General features: G+C 40.4%; 1 protein-coding gene across 1 annotated transcript in view; it reads left to right on the top strand.

The window, feature by feature from the left end:
- The window catches only part of fhod3b (formin homology 2 domain containing 3b), an 84041-nt gene that overhangs the window by 50064 nt on the left and 22074 nt on the right, over positions 1 to 11903 (top strand). Inside the window, exon 5 of the mRNA XM_027287163.1 lies at positions 132 to 237. Within this exon, the coding sequence (XP_027142964.1) occupies positions 132 to 237 (106 nt within the window). The remainder of the gene's footprint in view (positions 1 to 131; positions 238 to 11903) is intronic.

Below are 11903 nucleotides of genomic sequence, written 5' to 3' on the forward strand. Positions count from 1 at the left end.
ATTAAACAATAGATTTCTTGATCATTATATCTGTGCACGACTAAACCGTCAAATTGATTTAAAAAATTTTAAAAATATATATACATATAGTTTCTGGCTCTATCTATGATGGCTCTTTTCCCTTTTTCTAGGATGACAAGGACCTGGTGCACGAGTTTGTGGTGGCAGAAGGACTCACGTGTTTGATAAAAGTGGGAGCTGAAGCCGACCAGAACTACCAGAATTATATCCTCAGGGGTACGTCCACTGCAGAACAGTGCAACTTTCCACCAATAAACTCACAGCATACTTTCTACTTTCTTTCTACTTTCTCACACTTGAATTTACAACACGGGCAAATCGAGGATGCTATTCATCAATCCTGTAACACCTTTCTTTCCATAAACCTATCCAGGACCACATGTGTTTACATACACCTTGTAAATTGATGATTCTGCTTGATGACCTTCTCACACTCACACACTTACACACACATAAACAAACTCAAATGTGTGCCACAGATAATGTGGAAGTCAGGCCAAGTTTAGCAGCTGGTTAATTTACACGTCCCATGTCGGTAAGGTGAAAGATCATATGCGTTCATGTCGGGGAGGGGCAGGGGGCAGCGTGTACAGGGATACTAGAGGACCGAGGGGTTCATAACACTCGCTGCAAGGTCACTACCATTTAACAGCCTGCTGTGAGGAGCCAGGTCACACATGCTTAAGTGGCCAATAAAAGTTCTGGCAGGATATTGCAGATCATAAAACTAATTTCCCCTCCTCTTTTTTTTCTTTTATTCTTCATCATGAGGTCACTCATCTTTTGATGAAAATTTGTCGCACTTCTGTTAATAAACCTGAGCAACTACGTCATGGCTTTATTCATTAATTGTTTAGACTGTTAAGACTGCCGAGTACAGACACCCCTTCTTTTGTTAATTAAGCCTTGCTAAAAAATAATTCACAGTGTACTTGACCTTCATAATTTGGCTGCACATTTCAATCAAATGTTACCCTGCTCATGTTTTATTCAATTAGACCTGTTCCTAAATAGTTGCTGTCTACTCATTGTTGACCTTTTCTGATACTGAAAAAAAAGAGCAAAGGACGGATATCTGTGACAGAGTACTGATGTTGCCCCCCTGGTTAAGTTATAAACGTGAACATGACCCCTGCTAGGACTACCTCTGTAGGCTCTGATCTTTAATGTTTGAGTCTTCATGTGAACTTGGCCTGGACTCTGACTCAGAGAGATAAATCAAACGGGGTAAATGGCCAAAAACAAGGCAGAGGATGAGAATGACAGGCTTTTGGAAACTTAAGAGTTGACCACATGTAAGAGTTGTTAGTGTCATTGCACTGTGAATGATGAGACCACTTCTCATATCTTTTCACTCCTTATTGTGCTGTCCTTTTTTCCCCCTTTACCTCCCAGAGAATCCTGATAAAACATCTGTGTCAGTGTGTTTCTGTGGGACTCTCTTTATTCTTTCATGTGCTAATTTATCGCTTCATCTCAGCGGACTCAGACACAGTTTCCCCTCATGTATCCCCACATTACCATGAGAAACTAAACCAAACTACCACTCTCCCAAAAGCCCTTTTAACCTGTTTCAACTCCTGACCTAATTTCTCCTGACCAGCTGAGGAAACGCGGAGTGAAGCAGATCACCTCCCTTGTGAGCCATGTGTTGGAGAACACAAGTCGAGCATGTGCTGGAACACTGATGCATAGGTCACAAATGTATACAGATCTGGCTGCTTTACTGTTGATGACTTCCAAGAGGAGCTATGTCATAAGGGTTCCCAGGAGGGGAGTAAATTAGATGCCTTAAATTTTCACACGTGCAGAGAGAAAGAAGGAGAGAGAGACAGAGAACAACAACAGTAATTGCTTTCGTATCAAACATTGATCACTTCTAATGTGTTCTCTTTTCTTTTGCTGTAATGTCTTTCAAGTTGAGGCCAGTGAAAGAGAGAAAAAAAAGAAAAAGTAGGAATGCAGCCTTGAACCCATCTGTCTGGTGCACATTAAAAACCTCCCGACAAAACAATCTTGCTCTCTTTCATGAATAAAAATCAATCTTATGGGTCTTTTGTAGATGAAAACAGCACACGTGCACACCAGTCTGCATGCATTTTACAAGAACAGGTTCTCAGTCTGAGCTCTCTGGAACTTTGCCGTCATTGTAAATGGTAGTTCCTGCAGCAATCTACACCATCTAACTTTTTTTTTTTTCTTTTTCCTCACTTTTTCATTCTGTCTTCTCAAAGCCCTGGAGGTGTCTGTGGCCAGTTAGTGCTCCCTCAGTGATGTGGGGATTTTCTGGCTGGGGTCAGGTCCCTCTTTGGGCCCCTCACACCTGGCTTGGAGGGCTTCCAGACCTGGACTTTGCTCCTTGGAGGCTTGCGTTTTCTGGCCCAAGGGAAAGCTTGTATGCCTTTATCGCCCCATCAGTGGGAAAGGGTGTGAGGTCACTTTTTCAGAGGTGCCTATGCCATCTGGTACTCCTGTAAGCCTTGCACTCCAACATGGGGAAGTGCTGCAAACACACAGAAGCCAATAAGGTCGTGAAAGGCTCATTACAGTTATTAAGTCTTCATTGTGAAATGAGCACATGTTGCTTGTTTCAGTAATTAAACAAACACAGAGGTTATGTTTCAGTCAACACAGAAAATTTATGCTCATTTATAATCTTTCTAAAATAGTTTTTGAAATTATAAATCTTTGGTCTATGACATGAAAAGCTGAGTAAAGGTTTCATGCTGTATGTTTTTGCAGTTAAGAATGTTGTTTCTCAAACTGCAGACGTCTCACGGGATGGTGTAAAATGTTATTTCTCTTCCAAAATGTATTTATTACCATTTATGTATACATTTTAAGCTAGTCTCTGAGTCTTTGGCCCCTAGTCTACATCTTAAGTGTGGAAAACAGATGCAACCTTTTCATCGAGTCAAAACATTTAATCAAAAATAAAGAAAATTGGCTTGGCTTGGATGTCAATCTCTTGGTCGGTCATTCCACTGCTTTGGGCCAGACTTAAGTATCTTAACCACAATTGCATAAATTGTCTTGAAATTTTGTAAAGATCTTCATGGTCCCCAGAGGATGAATTCGATAGACTTTGGTGATCCCCTGACTTTTCCTCTAGAACCTCAAGCAGGTGCACATTTGTCATTTATAGTTAAATATCTCAACTATTGGATGGATTTCCATGGAATTTGCTACAGATATTCCAGGTCTCTTAAAGATAAATCGCAATGACATTTGACAGATTGCTGTGATATTGGTACAGACATTCATAGTCTCTTGCTGATCACTTATGAAGACTCACCTTAAGCCATCATCAATTCTCTCGTTATCTAATAGCCTACTTTGGTTTATGACCTTTATGAAGTGAAGACATTCCTATCATTCACAGCTGTGTTTTGTGTTTATAGCAACTAATTCTAAATATCAACATGCTAATATGATTTAGTCTCTGTTAGACAGATTTTCTGAACATCTACTGCAGATTCAGTGTTTAGCGTAATGCACTTCTGGTTTTGGAGACTTAATTTCAGAGCTTATTTGTGTAGCTGCATTTTGATCTACATACAGCCTTACTAGAGATCTAATCATCATTTCCTTTAACTGAGTCATCAAGCCCAGTAAACAGGTTCAAAGAGACCAGATAGACCATCGGCAAATAGAATTGCTGACGCTTTTGTTCCATGCGGTATTACACTTTCTATTCCATTCTTCAAAATATGAAAAAATAATAATTGGTTGTCAGAGTACCACATCACTGTTGACAGCAAAATAAGTGCATAAACCTAAGCCCTAAACTGAAAGCAGCTTATGCAAAAGGCCAAAGAAGTTTCTGCACTAAGCTCGAACGTTTTCACTGCGGTAAGAAAAAGATCCCTACAGTACGTCTCATCGTGAGACGAGGTGGAAGAACAACTAACAACAACAAATGAGGTTTTTCCTGGATCATCGTACTACTTGTAGTGTTTAGAGGAAAAGCACTAACAAAAGTAACAACTTCTTTAATTGGTAACCGTAAAATGGGAGCGGCAGATCGAGGGCAGATTAAAGACAAACTAATTACAGTCAACTTGAAGCAATTATTCCGTGCTTTGAAATGTTCACTGTTGACATTCCTCACCATAAGCTATGTTTTTAGCAACACTGTCTCTGTTTGCACTTCTTAAAGGCCATGCCATTTCTGTCTGCACACTGTTGTTTACTAAACACTTGCCATCTTTAACTCTCAGTGCAATCAGATTGGAAGTGAAGCTTAGGTTTTTTGATCTATAGGAATTTAGAGAGCTCCTTCCTTTTTACACATTTAAAAGCAGCCTTGGACACATTTTTGGAAAACACGTTCCTAAACATTACATAAATTACCTTCATACCTAGGAGGCCATATCTCATGCATACTGTATTATATTGTATATACATAGGCTTACATGCTATAACTTATATGAGTGAATTTATAGGTACCACAGAAATGGGAGTTGTGCCGTGAATGATCTAAAAGTATTACTGTATCAAATAAGTCATGCCCATATTTCATTTTGTGCTTTTATCTCATCCTTTATTCCTCTCTCTCGCTCTGTGTGTATCCATCTTCTGCTACCATTTTGAGATCTTCTGTTTTTAATGACACGGCAGTTATAATGCCATAAGTTAAAGCACCTTGACTTCCTTGTTTCCAGAGGGAGCTGCTCAGAGGGCCTCAATGGGAAAGGGAGATGTGCTCTAGTCAAGTGTTTCATTGCCTCTTAAACTGTCTGGGACCTGGAACACTGTTCCCAATACAGCACTCAGCCCAGCCTTTAGTGTCACACACAGCAGTAACTTTAGTGGGCAGCAGTCTTTTTCACAAGGCTACAAGTGCACCTGAAACACAAGACCCTTTTGTTTGAATTGTTGTTGGCCTCTATAGTGTTTCTCAGTGTAGTGGCATTGCATTTTATATGTGGCAGATCAGCGAGGCAGAACATCCAGTGACACACGTGTGCAGCAGTTTGTGAGGCAACAAACACAATAGCTGCTGTTTTCACTTGTTTACTCCTCCTTTGTGACCTAAGTATTTCAAATCAAAACCTTTAGACCTCCACTGCACACAGCTAATAACCAACACTATTGGGATAATTCAAGTTGAACTCCTTTACAAAGTACATATCTTTATAATTGTGCAATAATCAACAGATTATTTGCTAAATAAGAAAAAAAAAACATGTAGACGATGCAGTGATTTGAAATGATCTCATGTAGCTAATGTCACTTTTTTCCATTATTTCATTACATACTAGGCAGACAGTTAGTTTCTCTTAATTTAGAATCAGCATCATTGTTTTTGTGTAGTACTCTGACCCAAGTCGTTTAAATATTGAACAGAGCGTTGGACCATTTTGCTGAGCATTAAGTGAAAACCCAGGCACTGTTGTGTTAACAGTGGTGTTGGAAGCCCTTGTCGGAAACAGTGTGTATTGTGTTGTCTGGCTGTGTTATAGGTCGTCTGTTCTAGAGGGGGGAGACCTTTACTATGGCCCATCATCTGGATAAACATTTCCATTCTGTCTGGGTTCGGTTGAGAGACTTTGTGCAAATGTATGAATGTATATGTTGGTTATTATGGAGGAGATGCTGAGCTTCTGATCTGTTAAATCTTCTAGGATAAGGGAAATTTGAGAGGGAAAACAAGGGAACTGCTGACACACATATGTGGACAAGCGCAGTGTTTGGAGTGAGAAGGAGATCTCCAGGAATGCCCTTGTCACACTAATAGAAACTTGAACTCCTGGTTTGTAATGAGATCCCATGGGAACACGTGCGTGTTTTCAACCCAATCTCCTGCAACTCAGAGCCAGCCACTGCACTTGTGCTGCCCCTTTGTGCAAAGTAAAAACTTTCATACACACACACTCACACACACACACGCACACACACACACACACTCATCCCTGATACCACTTGTTGTGCTTTTAAAGGTTCCTTCATTTTACACTTCATTCACACTGTTTTAAAGAGCAGGTTAGGATCTAAAGCTTACTCGACATGTTACTTTATTGTAAATGTCGACACCCACATTCCACAAAAGATATCCCACAAATTATTTTCATCGCTGAAGAGGTTTTGTCTTCTTCAGAAAGCCGTAATATTTTCATACATGATTTAGCGTCTTTACCTGTCTGAGCCATAGGAAGTCACATTTTGTCTTTGCCTCCAGCATGGCCTCTCTCTATTAAATTCGACCACCAGCTCTCAAACTGACTGACATACTCAATGCTGCACTAAAACACACTCTACTGTACATACTTCATGGACTCTTTCATACTTTCTTGAAAAAATAACACCATCTGTCATTTTACCATCCTTTACCAACAGGTTCACAATTAAAAGTTTAAAGGAAATGGAAAATGAATAGACAACCTTAAATAGAAAAACAATCACCCCTTGTCATGTTTTTGGTTAAGCTTAGAGCCTTGTTCCTACCGGATACGTCCCGCCCTGTTTTCCCCTTGTGTGAGACCCTGCAGACCCCTTCAGATCCCCTCACATGAACAGACCGCTTGCATCTGAACCCAATTCAACCCCACCTGCCTGACCTATATTCTGCCTCCCCCTTTCTTCTCCCTTCATCTGTAGAAGTTTTCAACAAACTCACTGGCAGTGGGATTACAACCCGGTGCTGCAGCCTGTTTCACTGTAACAGAATTCAGTACACAAGCCAATTATATTATAAGAATGTTTGATTTGGTTCATTTCTCTAGCTCTTATTTTATCATCTCTGACCTTGCTGTCTAAGATACATAAACTATCATTTGGAAAAATAAATAAATCCTCTGCACTAATGTAGCACGCAGCATTCAAGTGGGTTTTTACGGCTGATTCCTGTGAGCTGACTGTGTTTTGGGATTGAATTCAGCATATGGCTGAGCAGGACCAGAGCGAATCACACCACTACTCTCTTAAGAGCTGTAAGAATTTACCGCAGCTCATCTTTCAGTTCGCTTTACAAGTGGGTGGATGTGATGCAGTAGCTTTTCTCCAAAGTCTACCCTGATTGAATGGGATAAGAAAAGCTCATCTGTTGGGCTTTTCCCAGTTGTGTATTGTCCTAAAATGATTTTCTGTAATACAGTCATCTCTAATCTACCATAAAAGTGTAGAAAATAGTATATTAGCCATTTTAATGTTCTTTATAGTGTTGTAGTCCACTCAACTTGCTGTGCCCTGCTCAGCACTGCAGTAGTTTATCAGGTCTGCAGTGCCTGTGGAGCTTGCTCAGCCAAATACTGGAGAGGCTCCCGTGCCTTACTTCATGCTCTTGTTCCATTAGGTTTGTTTGTTTGTCTTTGGGGAGTTTGTTTGGATTTATGCCCACAGTAAATTCTGGCAAATACTGGCAGACATTTATTCAGGACTGAAAATGGAAGCATCTCCCTGTTGTTTTATTGTATAGGGGCTCAATGTAAGTCTGGCAGTCGACTCTGTGGCTGGAGTTGGTCTGGTAGAGGCAGTTTGTCTGGCTCTAATGGTCTGGGTGATTAGCTAAATAACAAATGGAACATAAACTAACATTTTTTACCCATTTCATATACAGTAAGAGCTGTGTAATTGGCCTGAGTGATAAACTTGTGTTTTTATGGTAGACAGAATCTAAATGAAATACATGTACGCAGTAATGATAAATTTATGTCTGTGTTAACTGACTGTGCCTTTTAGCTCATTGTTTTAGTTTTATGAATTTTACTGTTTTACTGTCCAGGCTCTTGTCAACCTTGTTTCTACACATCAGGCAACTGAGAAAGCTCTCATAAATGCACTGTTCAAAACCAGCTCACACCAAACAGAGACTAGCTGGATATTTCACGCAGGAGTTGGCCGAGAGCAAAAGGAAATAAAATCATAGCCTTGCATTCATCTAATGGCCAGAAATACAAATCAAAATTAATACTAATGTCGTTGGATGCATACATTTGTTACAATTTGTTCAACTGCCTCCAAGTGGCTAAAAAATCAACTGATATCCAAGTGTTTACTTTAAGGACCGGTGTCATCTAGCGGTGTAGTTGCTGATTGCATCTTTCTTTCATCCGCCTCTACTTCTCTGAATGAAGGAGAAACTTTGGTGCCTGAAAAACATGAAATGCACTATATAGAGCTGGTGTTTAGTTTGTTCGTTGTAGAAAATTGGTGGTTCAACATAGTTGGTCGTTACATTTTCCAAAAAAAATCAAGGCAGTTTGTTCGAATTCAGTTTGTTCGAATGTGCTGGGGTGGCAAGCGAGCAGGTGAGTGCACAGATTTGATGTCGTTGCAGAGTAGACAGCTGCTTTGTTGCTTTGCTTTGTTTCTCTTTGTTAGTTATTTTCAGCTATGATGGAAAACCCCAAATACTTCCATACACTGCTTCTCAGGTGTGCTGGTGTCGTGATCAAGAGAATGGTACCCTTCATTTTCGGAGCAAACAACATAACAATACAACATAACATCACTAGCTTAGTATACTGAGAGGTCAATAGGGCATACAGTAGGTGAAGTTAATAGTTGAGTGCCCTCTGTTGTGCTTATAGACTCTAAATTGTGAATTTGAACATGTCATTACAGTCCTGATTTTCAGGTGATCATATGCTAATGAAAACATTATCAACGATTATTATATTACTTTATTGCATTACATATTGTGTAAATAGAGTCACCTGAATGTTACACACTGGACCTTTAAACTTTAGTGAGAGGGGCATAATGTGGGCCGAACCAATTTTAAACTTTAAACAATGAAAGTGTTTCTGCAAGTAAAAGTTTGCTGAAATTACTCCTTAATTTATATGATGACCCACATAAATCATTAACAAACAACAATAAAGTGACAATACATGAGAAATACAACACATGCAAAACAGCTCTGTGTTGGTATGCTTCCAGAATATAGCTTCGACACACTGCTCTTAAAGTTCAAATTATTTACTATTATTGCAGTGACATACCAGAACAAGAATCTTCATAAAAAAATATTTTCCAGACTTTGCATTAAAGCACGTTCAGCTCACATGGGTGAGGTAGGGGGGCACACTTCAGATCTGAGTGCAGCTCCTGGCTCCTGGCTAATGCAGAACATAACAAGATAAGAGGCTGTAAGTTTCACTGTATGGAGCGGAGATTTGGCCTTATCCCAAAGTCCTGGTAAAATAAATGTAGCACACTGACAGACACCAAGTTTGGCTGACCCAGTTTTGATAAATTCCAAATTGTAAATGAAACCAAAGGCGGGCAGAGTGCTGAGTGGAAGGGGAGTGAATGGTTTTGTTGAGGGGAAGCTGTTGAGTTGATTCCTTGCATTTTCAAAGATAAGGTTTTTTTAATGTCTACATATGAGTCAGCTGGCTCGTGTTGGTGCTACCAACCGGACCTCAGAGTGCTTCTCACCTCTGCAGTGGTCAGGGAGCAGCCCTTCCTGCACATTCCTGGGGCTGTGGAAGATAATTGCTGTGGTTTATGAGAGGGAGAGGCCCTGAAGAAACACTTCCAGCCAACCCCAGTGGCTCAAGTTTTTACTTCTCTCAGAGTTCTGGTTCAGACACAGGAACAGGGTCCGTCTCATCCACATGGTGGGTCTGTGGTTCTCCTCTGCAGCTCGATACCATTCAAATGTTCTATTTACTCTCAAGGCGAACGTATGTTAAGTATTGAAAGAAATGGAGTGTGAGAGTGCTGCACAGACGCCAGGCTGCTCATTGAACACTTCCAAGTCTCTTTTGAGCTAACTCTTTCCTCCCTGGCTGTCTTTTCCCGTAATGCCTTACATTTATATTCTAATCACTGTGCTTTGAAGGAAGCTCATTGTCTGCCAGCCTCTCATTACGTGATATACATGTAGAGAGACTTAGCAATGTTATTGTTGTAATTTGTGTGAGGTATTGTAGAGCTGCTCATGATTACTCAAATGGAGGCCCACATTTTTGGCCCCAGATCAGTGCTTGAAGTAGAGTGTGTCTTGTACAGACTCAGCATTCACATGCTCTTTTTATTAACCGTCTTCCACAGTTATTGATGACTGTCTGTTGTAGAGTTTAAAAACAGATCTCAGGTTCTGGACCCACATTGTCAGCTACCCACCAAAGGTTCAAGGCTGGGAAAGTACGGCATAGTTTAATGATTTGATCACACGTTTAAAGCCTGAACTGGTTACTTTTCATTTTCCGGAGCAGTTTCATGACTGATTTAATCGCAAGTGTGTGGAAATCAGTTCCATTTGAAGTTCACAAAGGTGATTGCTTTGAGAGTAATTAGATGTTTCCTTTAGACAGTTTCTGACCAGACTCTTAAGGTTGCACTTTTCCCATAATGAAAGGTAATTTTGTTTTTTTAAAACAGTTACAGTATCGTTTTACCTAACTGTTCACAGGGTAACTGCAGTCGATGTGGTTTCTGGTACTCAAAGTTGAATTGTACATAAATGGCAGCTGGCATTGAATAATTCCATGAAGCAGCAGTTTTAATGAATCTGAGCGAAAAGGTAATGATCGCGTGGTTTCTGGCGTGGTTCATAAATGTTTGAATATCATATCATTTCTGTTTCTTAACTGCTCACTAAATTAAATTCACATACATTCAGATTTTATTTTACTTGGCTATACTTGGCTTAGGTACAAAAAAAAAGAAGAAAAAAAAAAAGCCACCCATAACCTACCGATGATATCTTCAAATAACGTCTTATGATAACATGTCAGAATGATCTAAAAGTCATTTCATTTCACGGTCGCCTTTTGGGAACAATCAGTAACGTCTCATCTGTCAGCAGCTGAACCTTCACGTTGTGTAATGACACTTTTAAAAGGCTCATTAAGGCCGCCTATCTTTTCTCACCCTTGCTTTCAATGGACATTCCTCAAAAACCTCACCAGATACTGTACACAGGTGCACACAAGAGATAAAAGTCTGCGCGGTGATGATACTGTGGGTCAGACATCGGCTACCAATTTTAAAAGGAGTGTGCAGCTCATTACTCATCCAGCTGTTTGTGACCACATATAAAGAAATGCTGTGAATTTTTTTATTTTTTTTTTACATCATAGTTAGATCTTTTTTTTTTGTAAACAGTATACCATAGGAGTTCAGTCTGGACTGAGTAGACCAGCTGTATGTCATGTCATTAGTGCTGTCACTCGTCTGTCAGCAGTGGTGCCGTACAAAGTGAGGGGGTTACAGAAGAGGGTGACACTCTGGCTCACGCTGACTGAGGGGGTTAATCATGTTTTCATAAACACACTCTGATGTGGCCTGCTTTGATTTGCCATATTGTCCATTCTGCTGCTGACTGCTGGGACACACAGCTCCGAGCTCGCAGCAGGAGAGGACTTTAAGGAATGCTCTGACCTGACATGTTGTGAGTAATTAACCCTGATTGATAAAAGATGAACTGCCGCTGCTGCGACTGCTGCTGCTGCTGCTGCTGCAGCGGGCCCGTTATCACGCACACACACACACACACACACACACACACACACACTTGCACTCATGCATTCGCCCACATACTCTCACACACTATGCACACACAGCAGCTGCACCTGGGAATTTTGGCTTATCTACAGCATATTCACAATTTTCATGCCCCTCTAGAGAAGAGGGGAGGGAAAATATATGACAGGGGCTGCAGCCTCTCATCAGAACATGTCAGAGGAAACTCTTTTAAGGAGCTCTCAATAAGTCTGTTTAAGTATTTTATCTAGTTGCTGGTCAAAGATTGAACTCTGTCTGTTTTTGTGTTATTTCTTCTGAGATTTTTAACAGTTCCAAACACCTGGTGTGTCAGCCTTTTTCAGCCCATGAAAAATCCTCCTGCTATTCATACATCTCTAAACTTGATCAGTACAAGCTCATCAACTTTTGTCGTGTTTGGAAAAGGCAAGAATTTCATGCCTTTT

Source organism: Larimichthys crocea, chromosome XIII (assembly GCF_000972845.2).
Source record: "Larimichthys crocea isolate SSNF chromosome XIII, L_crocea_2.0, whole genome shotgun sequence".
Classification (NCBI taxonomy): Eukaryota; Metazoa; Chordata; class Actinopteri; family Sciaenidae; genus Larimichthys; species Larimichthys crocea.